At 39.4% G+C, this 20,518-nt stretch overlaps 2 protein-coding genes across 2 annotated transcripts in view; both read left to right on the top strand.

Moving 5' to 3' along the window:
• Window positions 1-20,518, top strand: part of LOC143030806 (uncharacterized) — an 86,883-nt gene continuing 66,365 nt past the window's right edge. Inside the window, exon 1 of the mRNA XM_076194023.1 lies at window positions 1-155. The gene's annotated coding sequence lies outside the window, so the exon portion shown is untranslated. The remainder of the gene's footprint in view (window positions 156-20,518) is intronic.
• On the top strand, window positions 4,661-9,663 carry LOC143032070 (uncharacterized). The gene is made up of 3 exons (XM_076196536.1): window positions 4,661-4,912; window positions 5,075-8,095; window positions 8,360-9,663. Exons 1-3 carry the CDS (start codon window positions 4,661-4,663, stop codon window positions 9,104-9,106), a joined length of 4,020 nt encoding a protein of 1,339 aa, XP_076052651.1. The 3' UTR covers window positions 9,107-9,663.

Here is a 20,518-nt window from a genome sequence, read left to right as displayed (position 1 = left end):
TTAGGCCAAACTAAATATCCTTAGGCCAAATGCTTGAAAAAGAAGCCAAAATTGAGGGTTTTGGCCTAGAAAAGGCCAATCTGGCAACTCTGCTCGTATGTTATTTGTTTACATTCATCTTGGCTGGCCGCCACTTCGTCCTCTACAAGTTATTAGTAAGTAAACTTATTTGGCAAAGAATCAGTATACATGAAGTGCAAAAAATAAATACAATAACACATATTTCGAAATGATAATCACAAAATTGCCGAGGATAACACAAAAAACGTACGCTTATATCCATTGTGGTCTTCATTAGATTGTTATTCTACGCTAAGTTACACAGACAACAGACGTAGGGGGTTAAGGGGACCAGAAACAGTCGTTTCGTATCAATTGAATACAAATATATCCTTTATGGTATGAGCAGTTACTTAATATATACTAAAAAGAATCTTTGAGATTCCTAGGACATCTGTGATATCCAGAAGTGGCATATAGTTTAGAAGCACAACATCATGACATGCACGCAGGTAATAGGTAGGTCAAACACCACCAGAGGCGCTACCGTCGATGACGAGCACAATAGCGCGTCATTTTATGCGCACGCCATGCAAACGGCCAAATTTACATACCGCCGGAAATTTCATTCATACAAATGTTATGCGAGTGTATTTACTACGATCGTAGTAAATTAAAAAAAAATTACATCATGAGTTACATGTCGGTACATAAAAACAAAAGATAAACATGGCGGCTTGCATTCAGCAGTAAATCGAAAATTGGTTTATGTTTCAGAGGTAAAAAATGAGCTAAATAAATTCAGAGATTTGGCAACTAACCAAAATAAACGAACACTACTAGTCTCGCGGATTATTCTAATACCAAAATAAAGGCAGCGTGTTACGGAAGAGCTGAGAAATCGGTGGTACTAATTAGTTTTTTTTTTTTTTTCTATCGGGTCGGATTATCGGATAACAACATCAACATCCATCCCGCCATCTTATTTATAACTGGTGGTATGGATCAAACTTCACTCTATTAAGTTTCTTACTATTATGTTATTAGTGTAATAGACTTATAGTTGAATTATTTGAACTATTTTCTTTAAAATGTGTGATTTTCATGTAATTTGATCAAAGAGAAGTTACGTTTTTATCCTCCGTAATATTACGGACCACAGCTACGATTCGTCCTGCCCGCTATCTATGATCACTGGTGGTATGGATCAAACTACACTATTAAGTTTGTTACTATTGTGTTATTAGTGTAATAGCTTGCATATAGTTGAATTATTCAAAATATTTTCTTTAAAATGTGTGATTTTCATGTAATTTGACGGTATTTGTAGCTGTGGTGGGTAATTTTGCAGAGGATGGAAACGTAATTCTATGATCAAATTACATGGAAATCACACACCTTATAGAAAATAGGTCAAATAATGCAACCATATACTAATTTTTTATGTAAAATTGTGCCTGTCAGTAAAAACAGTCATTGTTTACGTTTGATCGGCGATTAGTCAGACCGCACATTTCGGCCCGATTTAATTCCATTCAAAATGCAATATCTCAAGAACTAGGACAGCTAGATGGATAATTCAAGTTGCATTATACTCATAACGACTTTTTGCATCCCATGAGAACTACTTCAGCTCAAATATCAGGAATTCCATTTCATGTTGACCTAGCTACAAGTAATAAGTGTAATATTGAGGATGCTCGACAATGGTGCGCATGTATTTATTGTATGGTGGAGGTTATTTTCCTTGTCTGTTCATCACTTGATGTTGCCATTAGGTTTCATGTTAGTTCTGATCGAATATGGGCACTTCCAATTTGGTAGTCAGAATGAAGTCTTGTCAAAACTCATCTATTGTTTACATTCTCGCATGCAACGACCATAGATACTAAGCAACGAATTCGGGGATACGTTTCTAGGGGTAATATATTCTTGGCAACTTCTTTTCATTGCGATGGATGCGGATTGTAGGAGTATCATACATTATTTGGGAGTGGAATACTTCAAATGCATGCAGTGAAATGTCACAGAGAGAACCATAGCTTCACCCAATATATGTAATTTATATCGGAAGGTTCCAGGAGCAGTCATTCACCATAACCTAACCCCCCCTCCATGCTTCATATTATAGTCGTGATGTACAAGCATGAATATGTTGTAAATATTCATAACTCAACAAATCACACCTACCATGCATTTCTTTTTTCTTTTTTTCTTTTTTAGTTGAGGGATGAGTTTAACTTAACCTAGCAATAGTTAAGGTTCTGTAGACTTTTCCTCAATCATAAGATAAATGACAAATATTTTATAATTTTATTTATGGGTGCAGTGTGTTACTTGTGCCAAAATTCACTCATTTACTCGCCAACCCAGTGGCTCTGCAATGGGGATGGGTGGGGTGTTGCTGAAATGTTTCCTGAAAATGGAAATCATTAAAGGAATTGCAAGAATCATACATTGATTTCTGACATCCTTGATTATTGGGTGGGTGTAGACACTTGCAAAAATGTTACCAATATTTCTTATTTCAAGTGTTTGCTGCTATTGTATCTTTCATCATATTCTGATTTTAATTTCTTGTGGCTTCTTTCTCCATGTAATGTTTACTCATACACTCCTGTGCCTTATTATTTCCCCATTAATTTTCACTTTACTAATTACGAGGGGCCATTTCCAAATTTCCAAAAAGGATGACACAGCATATTGATGATTATAATATACAGGAATATATACATATACATATATATATATATATGTATATATATATATATATATATATATAATGGGTCCCAGTGATTAGAGATACATTTTAACAACCACAATGCACTGTAATTCTAAGCCATCAAAGGTCAGCATGCTGAAATTGAATGTGGTACTGCCCAAGACTCGAACCCAGCATCCTCATGACAAGTGCGACAGTGTCTTTCCAACTAGGCTATCAAGAGAGATATAAGTTCAGTGCATTATTTCTTATATATTTGTATGCTTGAGTTACATACACATATATGAAATTTTGTGTTCAACCCATCTCCACGATGATAGTACAATAGGAAGTATACGAATTCAGGAAAGTATTTGTACAACACTGAATGGGTCCCAGTGATTAGAGATACATTTTAACAACCACAATGCACTTTGATTCTAAGCCATCAAAGGCCAGCATCCTGAAATTGAAATTTGGTACTTCCCAGGACTCGAACCCGGCATCCTCATGACAAGTGCAACAGTGACTTTCCAACTAGGCTATCAAGAGAGATATAAGTTCAGTGGATTATTTCTTATATATTTGTATCCTCGAGTTACATACACATATATGAAATTTTGTGTTCAACCCATGTCCACTATGATAGTACAATTAGAAGTATACAAATGCGAGAAAGTATTTGTACAACACTGTGTTGTACAAATACTTTCCCGCATTCGTATACTTCCATACTGGCCTTTGATGGCTTACAATTAAAGTACATTGTGGTTGTTAAAATGTATATATATATATATTGTAAGGTATACCTCTACTAACCACCTATTACCACCTAACAACCACTACGACACTTCTGAATCACACCCCGCCACGTCGCACCATGTTTCATCGAGCCGGCTTCAAACCCTCGAAGCACCTGAGGTTTCGACTCTCTCCTATAAAATGAGGGTTCACCGCCCCATGAGTCAGTCTCAGCTGTAAGCTGAATACACTCGCTTCTAATCTGGTGTTGGTGGACGAGAGACGAAATCGGACTACTCATCATCCCTTCGGTGCTGGTAACGTAGGGCGTTGCGGAAGGAACCAAATTCTCTGTGTACTCAAGTTCTTAATTTGTTCAAGTTCCTAGTGGTCAAGTTGAATAGTGTTAATTTAATTTAAGTCTAATTTAATGTTAAGTTTAATTGTATTTGTTGGGAATGTCAGTTGGTAATAAATATTGTTAAATGTTATTGTATGCTTTAAATTCATTCACTTCGAAATGTTATGTATGTTCCCCCCTTAGACTAACCTTGACGTACGTAACATTTGTGGGGGCCCGTCCGGGATCTGACTCGTTGATCGTAATAAGTCATCGTAATCACTGATTCTCTCTAATAGTTTAATAATTGTATTTAACTTGAAATTGAAAAATATTTTCACCTGGAACTTGACTTCTCTCCGCAACGTCTCTATACCTTGTGTGCATTTATTGTGAATCCTGCTTGTACCTGCTTTAAATTCTCTATAAATGGCCAAATAGGGGTAGTTAGTACAGTAGGTTGTTCTATTTATTGTTCTTACCGACAGAAGTGGTGTTCTCCCACATACAGCTTGCAATTGTGACTCCTTTTCCTTACTTACTATAACTTATGTGAATTTACTTTATGCACGATTACGTCGCTGTAACTTGACCAACCCAAATACTCTACTTTTTACTTAAACTACAGAGTATACCTATGAATAGGGCCCTTGTTTTACAGTAGTGTGGGCTGCTGTCCCCCTGTTTCCTTTTGGCTTGTTACGAGTAGAACGTACCTTGCAAGAACCTAATTCGGTCTTGCCACTTAAGTTTATGCCAGGTGATAAACTTCATGATACCTGTAAGGCCTTTAGCTTATTCTCGAGTTAACTTGCCAGGCTCTAAGCAGGTTTCACTTATATATGTATATAGAGTACGGAATCTTTTAAATTTAAACCATGGCTAAGCAGAGTGATTTCAAAGCGACTGAGTTTGTGGGTAACCCAGATATCCAAGAATTCAAAGAGACTAATATTTGTAAGGACGATTTAAAGTATATAGCAAAGACCTTCAATATCTCTTTCAAACCTGACTTAAGGAAAGATGAGCTACGTGCTCTAATTCTAGCTCACTTAGGGGATAAAGATGTCCTCGAAGCTTCACGTTCGTTACAAACTTCAGATCCTAATCTACTACTTGAACTAGAGAAAGTGAAGCTAAAGTCTCAACAAATGCAAATAGACTATGAGAGAGAAGAAAGAGAGAAGGAGAGAGAAGAAAGAGAAAAGGAAAGGGCTCATGAACTTCAACTTAAGCAATTAGACATTCAAAACAATGCCAACTCTCCTAAAACTAAGACTGATTTGCTGAAGTATGTCAAGCTTATACCTACATTTCCTGATAGTGATCCTGAGTCTTTCTTTAGGGAATTTGAATCCACAGCTCTACACTTTGAAATTCCTAAACCTGACTGGGTTTGGCTTATTAAACCTAAGCTGTCTGATAAAGCACTTAAAGTATGTAATAATGTGGACGATAACACTAATTATGACGAGGTTAAAGTAGCAATTCTAGCTTCGTACTCAATCAGTACAGAAGGATACAGACAAGCATTTAGGTCACTTAATAAACTTCAGTATCAAACTTACCATGAATTTGCCTCTGAGAAATTAAGGGGTCTTAAGAGGTGGTTAAAGTCAGCCAGTGTTAATACTTTTGATGAACTTGTTAATGTTATAGCATTAGAGGAATTTATAAGAAAGATTCCCTACTCTATCAAAATGCACCTCATCGATAGGGGAGAAAATGACCTGATTAAGGCCGCACAGTTGGCTGATGTGTTTTCCCTGGTCCATCGTTCGCCCACCAGGGAGAGGAGAGTGCTCCAGCATAATGTAAAGTCTAATAGTGGGTTTAAGGATGGTGAGCTGGTAGATCAGAGTAATTTAAAAACAAATCTAACCTGCTCATTTTGTAAAAGACGTGGACACCACATAAAACAATGCCCAGACCCTAAATGTAAAGTGTCACAAACTACTGCTCCCAGCAAACCTGTAGCTGCAATTCTGCCTGTGCCAACCAGTAAAACTGCCGATATCTTTCAGCCTTTCCGTTCACTTGGTGCCGTGTCTCTGGAGGATGGTGGCGAGGTGCACCCCATTCGTATCGTGAGAGATACAGCTGCTGCCCAGACGGTTATACTAAAGTCATCTGTTCCTGGTATAGACAGCAATTATACCGGCGAAAGTGTGTACCTCCATGACTTTAACAGCCAGTTTCCTTTGAGACTAGCTCGGGTGCACCTCAGCTGCGGCATTGTTCAGGGACCTGTAACGGTGGCGGTGAGCGAACAACCTTCCCTTCCTATCCCAGACTGTAGTTTACTTCTTGGTAATGACATAGCTGGTGGACTTGTACAAACTCCTGCTCCTATCATTTTGAGTGACACTCCCTTAACGCATAACCCTACTGATGAGTTAGAGCGAGAACAGCCAAATTTGTTCCCTAGTTGTGCGGTAACCCGATCCCAAAAATTAAAAGACACACCTACACATTCACCCCTTCCTCCTCCAAGTGCTATTCCACAAATATTCACTGAACAGAGTTTATTAGAAGCACAACAGAATGACACTACTCTAACTCCCTTACACTCTAAAGTAGTTCCCAAGGAAGATATTCTACATCCTCCATCATTCTACTATCATGATAACATCCTCATGAGACTTTACAGACCACCGCAATTATCAGATGATGACACCTGGGCAGAATGTCACCAAATTGTATTACCCACCAGCTTGAGAACTCCTATAATGGAAGTAGCTCACCAAGGTCTCTCAGGTCATTTAGGAATAAGGAAGACATATCTTCGCCTTCTGAATGAGTTTTATTGGCCTGGCATGAAAAAAGATGTAGCTGAATTTGTTAAGAATTGCCACCCATGCCAGATTGTTGGGAAACCTAATGAAACTATACCACCATATCCATTGCAGCCTATTAAAGTACCTTTTGAGCCTTTCAGTAAATTAATTATAGACATTGTTGGACCTCTCCCAAAGACAAAGAAAGGCGACCAATACATTCTCACCACACTTTGCCCAACTACAAGATACCCTGATGCTTTTCCTCTTAAGAATATCTCTGCTAAAACTGTTGCTAATACACTCACTAACTTGTTCACGACCTTTGGAATCCCAGAAGAAATCCAATCAGACAGAGGTAGCAATTTTACCAGTGTTCTATTTGCAGAAGTTCTAAAGCTGCTCGGTATTAAACAAACTCTATCAACAGCTTACCATCCTCAGTCGCAGGGGGCCTTGGAACGTTTTCATCAGACTATGAAATCTATGATTAGGAAGTTCTGCTGTGAGGAAGACAGAGATTGGGATGAGGGCCTGCAATTTCTTCTATTTGCCATAAGGGAAACGCCATCAGAATCCCTAGGGGTCTCACCTTTTGAGTTGCTCTTTGGACGCAAGGTAAGAGGACCCCTCAAGGTCATCAAAGATCATTTGATCTCCTTACCTTCTACAAAGTTAGTCACGGTAAACAATTACATTACCTCTCTTAAATCTAACTTGGATAAAGTTCGTTCTTTTGCCAAAACTAACCTAGCTCATGCCCAGTCTGTAATGAAGACTAACTTTGACTCAAAAGCCTTGGTCAGAGAGTTCAAAGAGGGGGACTTAGTCCTGGCATACATCCCTATCTCTGGTTCACCTCTTAGCGCTAAATATCATGGACCATACAAAATTTCTAAGAAACTATCAGATTCTAACTATGTAATTTCAACACCCGACCGTCGCAAGGCTACCCAACATATTCATGTGAACCTAATTAAACCATATAAGACCACTAGCCCACTACTAGACTATGAGAAACAAGTGTTAGCGGTGAATAATGTACCTAATGTTATGTCTCGTACACCTAATAGTGCCATGTACATTAATTTTGACAAGATTTTACCGAACATTGACTCCCATCCTACCGATAATTCGCATATACTTGGTAACCTAGTTCCCTACCTTAGTCATCTCACGAATGAACATGCCAATAATGTAACTGAAATCATTCACAAATATGACTCTCTCTTCAAAGATGTGTCCGGCATCTGCAACATTGCCACTCATGACGTGAAGCTTGTACCTGGATCTTCTCCTATTAGGCACAATCCTTATAGAATCCACCCCCAGAAGCGAGAGCAGATGAGGAGTGAGGTCAACTTCCTGCTCGACCACGGATTGGCCAGCCCGAGTCAATCCCCCTGGGCTTCGCCGTGCCTGCTGGTGCCGAAGGAGGGAGGTCAACTTCGCCTGTGTACGGACTATAGGAGAGTCAACTCTATAACTGTTCCTGACGCATATCCATTACCCCGCGTTGACGACCTAATTGACGAGGTGGGAACAGCCCAGTACATTACTAAAATAGATCTAATGAAAGGTTACTATCAGATACCTTTAACAGAAGAGGCTAAATTGATCTCTGCTTTTACAACACCATTTGGCCTCTATCATTATAATGTCATGCCCTTCGGAATGAGGAATAGTCCGGCCACCTTTCAGAGGGCAATGAACTACCTATTGCAAGACTTAAAGGGTGTGGGGGTGTATTTAGATGACATCTTGATTTTTTCTCATGACTGGCAACAACACCTCCAACAGGTAGATGCTGTGCTATCCAGATTATGCCAAGCCAACCTGACTGTCAAACTCTCCAAGACCAGCTTTGGAAAGGCTACAGTGACGTATCTTGGACATGAAGTTGGGCAAGGCATCGTTCGACCCAAGACTGCTAACATCTCTGCTGTCATGGAGTACCCTGTTCCCGCTACCCGGAAGGCGCTCATGAGGTTTTTGGGTATGGCAGGGTACTATCGGAGATTCTGCCCGAACTTCGCCGAAGCTGCACTTCCTCTCACCAAGCTGACCAGCGGTTCTGTTCCATACAAGTGGACACAAAATTGTCAAGCCGCGTTCGAACATCTTAAGGCGATGCTTACAAGGGACCCAGTTCTACGGTCACCAGACTTCACTAAACCCTTCGTTCTCCACACCGATGCTAGTGATGTCGCTATTGGAGCTGTACTTCTCCAGGAGAACACAGACACTCTTCACCCAGTGGCCTACTTCTCTGCAAAACTAGACGTCCATCAACTCAACTATTCTACTGTAGAGAAGGAGCTACTGGCTATAGTGGCTGCTATCAAGAAGTTTGAGTGCTACCTTCAACCTAGCATAAAACCTCTCAAAATATACAGCGACCACAACCCTCTGACCTTTCTACACCGTAACAAAACTTCGAACCAAAGGATGCTTCGGTGGTCTCTGTTCCTTCAACCATTTAACATAGACATCCACCATATCACCGGATCCCAAAACGTGTTGGCCGATACCCTGAGCCGTATATAAACCATCTTATTCTCACTCACCGCCTCTACATCCCGATGTGGCGGCGTCTTAATGGTGGGGGAGTGTAAGGTATACCTCTACTAACCACCTATTACCACCTAACAACCACTACGACACTTCTGAATCACACCCCGCCACGTCGCACCATGTTTCATCGAGCCGGCTTCAAACCCTCGAAGCACCTGAGGTTTCGACTCTCTCCTATGAAATGAGGGTTCACCGCCCCATGAGTCAGTCTCAGCTGTAAGCTGAATACACTCGCTTCTAATCTGGTGTTGGTGGACGAGAGACGAAATCGGACTACTCATCATCCCTTCGGTGCTGGTAACGTAGGGCGTTGCGGAAGGAACCAAATTCTCTGTGTACTCAAGTTCTTAATTTGTTCAAGTTCCTAGTGGTCAAGTTGAATAGTGTTAATTTAATTTAAGTCTAATTTAATGTTAAGTTTAATTGTATTTGTTGGGAATGTCAGTTGGTAATAAATATTGTTAAATGTTATTGTATGCTTTAAATTCATTCACTTCGAAATGTTATGTATGTTCCCCCCTTAGACTAACCTTGACGTACGTAACAATATATATATATATTAACAAAAAGCTGAAATTGAATCGTATTTTTCACTTCTAATGAAACCAAGAAATAACAAATACCTGTATTTCTTGCTAAGTTACAACACAAACAAAACCTAGTTGTATCCTCACCTTGATTGCCTGGAGGTTTATTTCTTTTTGTACTTCTGCCCTCTACTGGCCATCTGCAGTAGTTTCTTATTGGCCAGAAGTGTTTTGTATATAGTTGTGCATCTTCCAAATGGTTTCTCTCGTTCCTCCAAGCTGATGTCATCATTGAAAAAGCTCGCTCCGAGTGAGCATTACTGCATGGTAGGAGAATATATAAGCACTCACTTTCTTCAGACTTGTGAATGAGAACTGAGATTTATATTCACTGGACAGTTTGAGATAGCGTTCATCACTGTGGCAATCTACCATTTCAGGAGTAGTAATAATTGTGTCCACAATCCCATACTATTCATAGAAATCATCCATATTAATATCTGGATGGTTACAGGTCTTGACTGCATCACTGAATTCTCCAAAAGATACATTACTTGACAGGCCCAATTTTGATACTTTATTGTGATAACTGTTTTCAGAGAAGTCATATCTGTCACTTAAGTACTTTCTGGCCCTTTCATAGAAAACACTGAAGTTTGTTTTACATTTCTTAGCCACATCTGCAGTAAGCTGGCTAAGCTTGGTGTTTGCTGAATACCCAAAAATACAAATCCTTCATTCTCCTCTCGAGCTTGTGTGTCAGGTCAGTCATTAGCTTATATATTGGAATCATGCTGAATGATTTGGCTTCTAGTGCTTCGATAGTGTCTGAGAATAATGTAAGAGTGTGAATGAGGAAGAGGAAATAGATCTCTGACACTTCAGAGTCATTTCTTTCATCTCTGAAGCACTTCCACAGAAGTTCTTTGGGACATTCCTCTTCTCCTAAGCTCTGAAAATAACTTTATAGTGTTTTTCAGTATTGTGTCAATTGATGGCAAAAGAGATAGGCATCTAGTTACAATATATCGCAATAGATTGCATTCATCAGACTCCACAAATTCGCAGAACTTCAACTGTTGTGTTCTGCTTAATTAGATGTTTAAATGGCTGTACACCTTGAGAACAATATTTTCAATGTCAGTGTCCAGTTTTCCAGCAGCAAATTTTGTTGCATAGTGCAAAACATGAGCCAAACAGTTAGCAGCAATAATGTTGTTTTGGGCCAGTTTCAGTTTCTGATAAACACTGTTGTATTTTCCATAGTTTACAGTTGCATTGTCAGCTGTGTATGCCGACACTTTATTCAGATCCAGACCCAACACTTCTAACTTAGACTATTATAACTGATTTGTGATAGCTTTTGATGATTCATCATTATCAGTGTAAAAGTCAAGTAACACATGTTGCACTCCCTCCTCAAAATTAAAGTATCTCAAAAGAATTGGGAAACATATTGTTGCACCTATGTTTGAAGCATCAGTTGCTATTGAAAAGTGCAAGTCATGTTCTTTTACATATTCCACGTGCTTCTGTACAGAATATGGTGCTCAAATATTTTCACACAGAGCTTTTGCTTTGGTTCTTCCACATGTTACACCTTTCACTACCGAGGAGTCACTATATACCTCTCTGTCAACTTTCGCTGCACAGTCAATGCTCCTATATGACTGGTGATGTTTCACAGTATGATACACTTTACAAAGTTCTGCAGCTGTGATTTTGTCACCCTGAGAGGATCGAGCTGAAGAAACAAATGATAGCAGTGACGAGGTGCCAGCACTGCGAGTGTTAAGTCTGCTTTTGTCTGTGGCTGTGTGTCGTTCGACTGCACTCTTCCCCTCACCTGCTATCTCCACATCACAACGACACAGTGACAAAAAGCATGAAAGTCATCCTTTCTGCTTTTAGCAATGAATCCAATCTCTTTGGCCCAGTTAGAGTTAAACAAAGTCTTTCTTTTCAGCATTTTTAGACTCAACCTCATAAATTAATTGCCAAACCACACTGCACCATGGCCACCTCAGGACTGCAGCCCAATGTATGAGATGTAAATCATGCAATTGCACGAAAACAACATTGGTCCTGTGCAGTTCCTGTCTACTTCGGCTGGTGAGTTCCGATGTTGACCTTGGCCTGGGTACTCCCACATAATTTAATTGTATAGCATTATTGTATACCTAGGGTCATTTATTTATTTATTTATTCACTTATTTATTTATATATTCTTTATTATTTTTTTATTTATTTGTTTATTCATTTATTTTTGCCACACCCCAAGAAAGGAGGACAAATGCACGTCTGGCGTGAGGTTGTGCCAGATAGAGGACAAAGTTCTCAAAAGCGAGACATCTAGTCACCAAGGAAATTGAATATCATGTTGATTTACAAGTAGAATTGCTACACAGCACAAGTATTTACACAGATCACACGTAATTCATTTGAAGTGGTTGTTTTCACTGAACTATAAATCAACAAGCTGATTCCTTCGTGGGCCTTGTTATAGTAACTAATGGAAGTGAGGGGTGAATCTAACCCAACGTAGTTGTAGGTAGGGACAGGTTAGGATATATTGATTAGAAATGATTTACTTCTCACTCAAAGATGTCATAAATCAATATTTTATATTTTCATTTATAGGATTCTGGTGGTATTAGTGTGACATTTTACTTGTTTCCCCCCAAAATGGAAAACAAGTAATTTGCTGTAGAAACCAATACAGTATTAGATTATCATATATCTCTCAAATATTGATTTATGACATCCGTGATTGGTGTGTGTGTGTGTGTAGGGGCGGGGATGGAAACCAATAAAGGATTTACAAGAATCACATATTGATTCCTGGCATCTCTTATTATTGGGTGGGTGACCTCTGAAAAAAATGAAATAAAATAAGTCCAGTTATCTGTGTTATTGTGTCCATCATACTCCAATTTTCCCCCTCTTTATTTTTTTCGTTTGTAATATTTATTCATCTGCTCATGTGACTTCTTATCTATAAATTTTCATTACCTTTTCACTACTTTTTCCAGTTTCTGTGGTTCTTCATAGTTTTTACATTTGTTCAATCATCCATTTTTTCTCATTCTTTTCTTTTTAATCTTCTTTGTTATGAATTGTTTGTTATCTTAATTTGTTGCACTTTGGTCAATGTATTTGTATATTTTTGTGATACTCCAAAAATATTAGCAAGTTATAATCTTTATATCGTAATGTTTAAAAAAATAGTGCCATTCACCATAACCTTGAAAATGAAATATGTTGATTTACAAGATTGCTACAGGGCTACTCCCACTGTATACCTTGTCTTTGTATTTGATGAAAGTGAGGGGTGAATCTAACCTAACCTATAAGTAATTTACTTACCACGCAGAGGGTGAGGGAGTTCTTCGAAAAATGGAAAACAATTGATTTATTGTAAAAATGAATATCAGAATCTCATGAATCTCTCCAACGTTGGTTTTTTAAATCCTTGATTGATGTGTGTGTAGTGGTCCTCTGCAAGAAAATTTGCAAGTATTTCTTGTTTCCAGCTGTGGTGTTGTATCCTATATCATACATTGATTTCTTTTTCTTGTGGGCTCTATCTCTTTGCATTATTTGGTCAGTCTTTTGCTTTATTATTTCCTGAATCATTTTGACTACTCCATATTATTCAGTATTTGTTCAACCTTCCATTTCTTTCTTCTTCCGTTAAACTTCTTGTTATGAAATGTTAATTCCCTTCCCTGATTTCATTTTGGTTAATGCCCCACTCTAGTTGTATTCCTTGGTGTCACTCCTATTACATTCTCTCAAAAACTTAGTTGTCATATTTATTACATAATTACTTTCAGGATGAGAGTAGCTATCAACAATTCCTGGGAAAAAGTATCTGAAGATTCACTATATTCGTCACATAAATATAATCTTGTGTCATCTGCAGCACACCTATCTCACAAGTCATCTTAAATATCACACGATGACCCACACTAGAGAGAAACCTTTTCAATGTGACCTGTGTGATGCAGTTTTCTCGACAAAGAGTAATCTTAAACAACACGCGGTGACCCACACTAGAGAGAAGCCTTTCCAGTGTGATCTATGTGATGCAAATTTCACCCAAAAGAGTCATCTCAAGTATCACATGATGACCCACACCAGAGAGAAGCCTTTCCAATGTGATCTATGTGATGCAACTTTCACACAAAAGAGTCATCTCAAGTATCACATGATAACACACACTGGAGAGAAGCCCTTCAAGTGTGACCAGTGCGATGCAGCTTTCGTAGCAAAGAGTAATCTCAAACGACACATAGTTACCCACACTGGAGAGAAGTCTTCCCAATGTGACCTGTGTGATGCGGCTTTCTTACGAAAGAATGATCTCAGACGACACATGTTGACCCACACAGGAGAGAAGCCCTTCAAGTGTGAACTGTGTGATGCAGCTTTCTCAGGAAAGGGTGTTCTCAAACATCATGTGATGACCCACACTGGAGAGAAGCCTTTCAAGTGTGACATGTGTGATGCAACTTTTTCACGAAAGAGTAGTCTCAAACATCATGTGATGATCCACACTGGAGAGAAGCCTTTCCAGTGTGACCTGTGTGATGCAGCTTTTTCAAGAGGGACTAGTCTCAAATATCACATGGTGACCCACACTGGAGAGAAGCCTTTCAAGTGTGACCTGTGTGATGCAATTTTTGCACAAAATAGTGGTCTCAAATATCATGTGATGACCCACACTGGAGAGAAACCTTTCAAGTGTGACCTGTGTGATGCAGCTTTCTCAGGAAAGGGTAATCTCAAAGGACACATGATGACCCATACCGGAGAGAAGCCTTTTAAGTGTGGCCTGTGTGATGCGGCTTTTCCACGAAAGGATTGTCTCAAACGACACCTGATGACCCATACCGGAGAGAAGCCTTTTAAGTGTGGCCTGTGTGATGCGGATTTTACATTAAAGGGTTGTTTCAAACGACACCTGATGACCCACACTGGAGAGAAGCCTTTCAAGTGTGACCTCTGCGATGCAGCTTTCTCACTAAAGGGTAATCTCAAACGACACATGGTGACCCACAGTGGAGAGAAGCCTTTCAAGTGTGACCTATGCGATGCAGCTTTCTCAGAACCAAGTAAACTTAGACGTCATGTGGCGACCCACACTGGAGAGAAGCCTTTTCAGCTTTGACACGGAGAACTTATTTCAAACGTCACTTAATGACTCGCACTTCCTCACGAAAAGTTGATCTCGTGTGTTGCATGATGACCTATGCTGGTGAGAGGCCTTTCCAGTGTGACCTGAGCGATATAACTTTCCTGTATGATGGTACTTTCAGCTATTAAGTACTGATTCACTGTTATAAACCAATTTGGTTGATGGATTATCACGTGCATACTGTCAGTCGAAGTCGTAATTGATTTACTCTCAGTTATGAAGTTATTCTCAATCCTCTCAATTAAGATTCTCCCATAAGCCTTCCCTACTACACTCAACAGGCTAATCCCTCTGAAATTACTACATTCACACTTGTCCCCTTTTCCCTTGTAAAGAGGAACTATACAGGCACTACTCCAGTCCTCCGGTACTTTACCCTCTCTCCAGCAAACATTAAATAATCTCACCAACCAGTCCACCATCACTGAACCTCCCTTTTTCAGACATTCTGCATGACATCCATCCAGACCAGGTGCCTTACCTGCTTTCATCATCTTTACAACTGCCTTCACCTCATCCTTCCTTATTTCTCCTCCGTTCTCCTCACTCATCACTCTCATTTTCTTCGTATTTCCCACTGCAGCTATCTTTCCTTCCCTATCCTCCTTCACATTTAGCAACTCCCTAAAATATTCTGCCCATCTTCCCCTCACTGCCATCTCTTCCATTATCAACTCTCCATCTGTACCTTTTACCTTTTCTTCCCTACTTGATTCGCCTCCTCTTCCTCTCTTAATTTCTTTCCAAAACATCTTTTTATTACTTTCAAAATTTTCTGTCATACTCCTACCCCATTTCACATCTGCTCTCCTCTTTGCCTCCTTTACCTTTTGCTTTACTTCTCTTTTCTTTTCTTTGTACCTCTCATATGACTCCCCTGTCCTCTTTTGTAACCAATCTGTGAATGCTCGCTTCTTCTCTTCTACAACCTTCTTTGTTTCCTCATCCCACCATTCACTACCCTTTCTTCTATTTCCCCCTGTCCTTCTTGTTCCACACACCATCCTTGCACACTTTAAGACTCCCTCCTTGAACCATCCCCATTCCTCCTCCACACCCATCTCTGCTCTATCCTTTACTCCCTCCCACTCCTCCTTCAGCTTCTTTTCGTACTCCTTCTCCTTTTCCTTTTCATTCAAGGAGTTCACTCTAAGAACCTCCCTACCTTTTGTCCCTTTCCTCCTTCTCCATCTATCCTCCACTCTCAACTTACCTTCCACCCAAAAATGATCTGATATTCCCCCACCTTCTCCCCTTAGCACATGTACATCCTTAACTCTTCCTATCATAATCCTATTTACCACTACATAATCCATTAGCGCTCTATCAACCATCCCTTCCATCCACCACCCTCTTCCATGTGTACTTATGCTTGACTTTTTTCCTAAACACTGAATTTGCTATCATCAACTCTCTAGACAAATTCCTACCATCAACTCTCCACTACGATTCTTTCCTGGAACTCCATATTTCCCAACCACTCCATTTATAGGTTCATTTCCTACCCTAGCATTAAGGTCTCCCAGTACTATTATTAGATTAGGAGGATTAGGAGAGGAACAGAAGGAGTAATTGGTGAGGAACAGTGTGGATTTAGGACGGGTAGAGGTTGTGTAGATCAGATCTTTGTGGTAAGACAGATATGTGAGAAAGCTATAGGAAAGGGGAAGGATGTTTTTTGGGCTTTTATGGATCTGGAAAAGGCTTATGATAGGGTAGACAGAAAGGCACTGTGGGAGGTTATGCAGATTTATGGGATAGGAGGAAAGCTTTTGGGAGCTGTCAAGAGTTTTTATGTGAGTAGTAGAGCATGTGTTAGGATTGGAAATGGAGAGAGTGAGTGGTTTGAAGTAAAGGTGGGACTTCGTCAAGGATGCGTTATGTCGCCCTGGCTGTTCAACTTATACATGGATGGGGTGGTGCGAGAGGTGAATGCTAGGGTAGTGAGTCAGGGATTGGAGATGGTTAAAGAAAATGGAGAAAAGTGGGAGGTGAGCCAGCTGTTGTTTGCGGACGACACTGCGCTTGTGGCAGGGTCAGAGGAGGGATTGAGGAAGCTGGTGGCAGAGTTTGGGAGAGTATGTGATAGAAGAAAGCTAAAGATAAATGTGGGTAAAAGTAAGGTGATGAGATGTACAAGGGGTGAAAGTGGCAGCAGACTGGAAGTGAACATTAAGGGAGAGCGACTGGAGGAAGTGGATAGTTTTAGATACTTGGGTGCAAGTGTAGCAGGAAAAGGTGGAGGTAGAATGTAGATTGAGAGAAGCGAGTAAATGCCTTGGTGGTTTAAAGAGTGTAATGAGAAATAGACATTTGGGAATGGATGCGAAGAGGAGACTGTATGAAGGAGTGATTGTGCCAACAGCACTGTATGGGGCAGAAACGTGGAACATAAGAGAAGAAGAGAGAAGGAGTTTGAATGTGTTTGAGATGAGGTGTCTGAGAAGTATGGTGGGGGTTACTAGGCGGGATAGAGTGAGAAATGAGGAGGTGAGGAGGAGAACAGGGGTGAAAAAGGATTTGGGAGAGAGGGTTGATGAAAGAATATTAGGATGGTTTGGACACATGGAAAGAATGAGTGAAGAAAGACTAGTAAAAGAGGTATGGAAGGCAGATGTGGAGGGAGTGAACATGAGGGGACGTCCTAGGATGAGGTGGATGGATGGGGTGAAGGGGGCTTTGGGGAAGAGGGGAATGTCTGTTGAGGAAGGAAGGGAGAGGACGGAAGACAGAGGTGAGTGGAGAATGGTTGTATATGGATGATGTTGTGACTGCATGAGGAGGAATAGGCGGGGGGGTGGGGTAGTATGTGTGAGTAAATTTTGACGCAGCCCGAAGGGATTTCTCCCCGTCCTCTCCTTATATGGGGGGGTCGCCGATTAAATGAAGCGGCCTTGCTGTGGATGTACTGTGTCTTGCGACACTGCTTCTGACCCAGGGCGGTGGGCAGGGTTCAGGGATGACCCGTCATCCAGGAGGTGCTCAGATGAGAGGAAGGGTGGGAGGGGTGTGGAGTGTATTTAGGGATGAAATGGGTGGGAGTGTTTTTATGCCTTTCCTTTTGTGGCTACCTCCCTTGGAAGGGGGAAAAAGCCTTGGTATATGTATGTATGTATGTGAAGTTATTTGAGTGACCTTTGGCCTATTGCGTAATTGCATTTTTGCTTGTTCGTTTTTTTTTCAAAATTCTTAAGTGTTCCATTAAGTGCATGAATGTTTTTGCACTCAAGGAAAAACGTCAAAGATATTAGAAAAGTGTGCAACTGGAAGATATAGATATCTGTGCGTCATGATGGATACAATTCTGTTTACCTTAGTATTGTGTAAAGTAGTTCAGAGTACAGCATACGCCATAGTTATTTGTAATCTGTGTTACCGTATATATATCTTCGGTAATATATTTAGCAGTGTTTGATTTATCCTATAAGACACAACTCCCACACTTCAATTAAGTCTTTCCAAGAGTGATATAAGACATATGATGCATTGTTCATTTTTAATGAAGAACACAATTTATTTACTGAATTTTGTTATTGTTTGTAGCAGGAAGAATCTCTGGAGTCAAGTAGATTTGATTGTGCTTGTTCTTCTTTAGTACCTCCTGAGACAGAATTTCATGGTCTGATCATTCCTGAAATAAATACGACATCTCCATGACAAAGGATTACAAATGTGGAGTATGCCGACAGGAGACCTTTTGGTCCGTAACTAGGTCGGATGTGGAAAAAAGTAATGACAATAAATAAAAACATAATATTATAGATAATAAAAGATGCATAGGTATAGTTAGATAAAAAAACAACTGGTAAGCAGTAAACAATAAATTGACATGACTAATAATGTGAATCAAGCAAATAAGAATCAGACATGATAAAAATAAAATTGAAATAAATGACAGTCATTACAGCATCTTGCTTAGATATCTAAATGATTCCTAAAGCTTCGAGCTGAACTGCATTGTGCCAGGAATAGCTTGTTCGTGGTTCACTATTTCCTGATTGTTTTTATTTTTATTTTACCGTTCACACACACATGTATATATATAATAGTTCTGGTTTATCCTTACATTTTCCTGTTTTGTCTTTTTCATATTTTATTTTTCCTCCATGCATATTCATACATGGTCATTCCTTTTATATATATTTGCCACTTTCTATTTTTTTTCTTCATATTTTCCCATCTTTATATCTTCTATCTTTCTGTTCGCTGCACCTTTTATCAAACCAGCACTAATAATACACCTTTTTCTGTTTTTGCTTTGGGACATATTTATCCACTCCTGCTTTATAGATTTCCATCAAAATCATCCATTTTCCTTCCACTTGTGTTTCTCCATTGTAGATTTTTTTCCAATCCGCTTAAAAAAAAAGAAAAAAAATCTAAGTCCGTTTTACTATGCATCAGTCTTTCCTTTCTGTATTTTTCATTTCTATCTCTATATATTTCCTCCTTTAGTTCTAACTCAAGCAATATATGGTCACTCTTCCCAATTGGTGTCTTCTATTCAATTTTATCCACAATTCCAAGTTCTGACGTAAATATTGAATCTAGTCTCAACTGTTCTTATTTCTCAATCTAGTATTTCCTTTTACCCATTGTGTCATTGCATGCTCTATAGTCATGTCAAGTAATAAATTTCCCCGTCGATCCTCTAAACCTTTCACTATCATCTTTTCCTAACAGATTTCTTTGCAGTTAAAATCTCCCATAAGTACCACGTTTCCTCCATCCTTCACCATCTCATTTAATGAAAGCCTTGTTCCTCCTTTCTATTTCTAAGGCAATGATTATAATCCATGTCCAACACTGGTAATACTGGAACCCTTAATTTTGTCTCTACAATTATGTTGTTGTTGTTTTTTTCTTTTGATGGGTAATCATTTGGTTCATTTAATTCTGAAACTAACCCGTCTATATTAGTATTTGTGTGTGTGTGCCTGTGTGTGTTTAGCTAATTGTAATTAAATAATTGTAGTATACAGAAAAGGAACAACACTCGTTGGATTCTGTCCCTTATTCTCTAACTCTTTATCATACTTAGTCTCAAATTAATGTACACTTCAAACTTAATTTATACCTTAGATATCCAATTATATTTAGATTTTAACTCATGTACTCTTTGAGCTTGGGCTATATCACCTTCACATCCTTTAGACATGAGGTCTTTCTTAATTTGTTTCCATGACCTCTTAATGTCTCGTATTTCTAATCAAAAAGTCTCTTCTGTCGATGCAATCTGTAGCCAACACTCCTTAAAGTGTTTCTTGAGTGTTTTCTAAGTGTACTTGAATGTCGCGGTTTTTACCTGTTGTAGTCACCTTAACACAAGCTTTATATACACTTATTTCTTGTATATATGCATAATTTCATTGCTATCCATCATACACGAAGGACTACCTTTGGAATATGATAGCTCAGAACTGGTTCACTCTAAACTATAAGGATGACATAAACCTGCTTAGCAATATTTGGTGCCATTGAGTATGTACCATCCATATGCCATCGTGGAGACCTGCCCAACAGTCCCAGACCTTTTTGAGATGCAAATACTAGTAATCTGTTGGCAGTATCGAACCCCACTGTCATGAATCAGGAAAGGCTTTGAGTTATCTCCACCAGTTGTTGTCCAACTTCCCTCTCGGATTAGTTCCTTTAGTG

Source organism: Oratosquilla oratoria, chromosome 12 (assembly GCF_046742065.1).
Source record: "Oratosquilla oratoria isolate Oo_2021 chromosome 12, ASM4674206v1, whole genome shotgun sequence".
Classification (NCBI taxonomy): domain Eukaryota; kingdom Metazoa; phylum Arthropoda; class Malacostraca; order Stomatopoda; family Squillidae; genus Oratosquilla; species Oratosquilla oratoria.
Note: the sequence above shows the minus strand (reverse complement) of the source record. Positions and strands in the feature narration are given on the sequence as shown.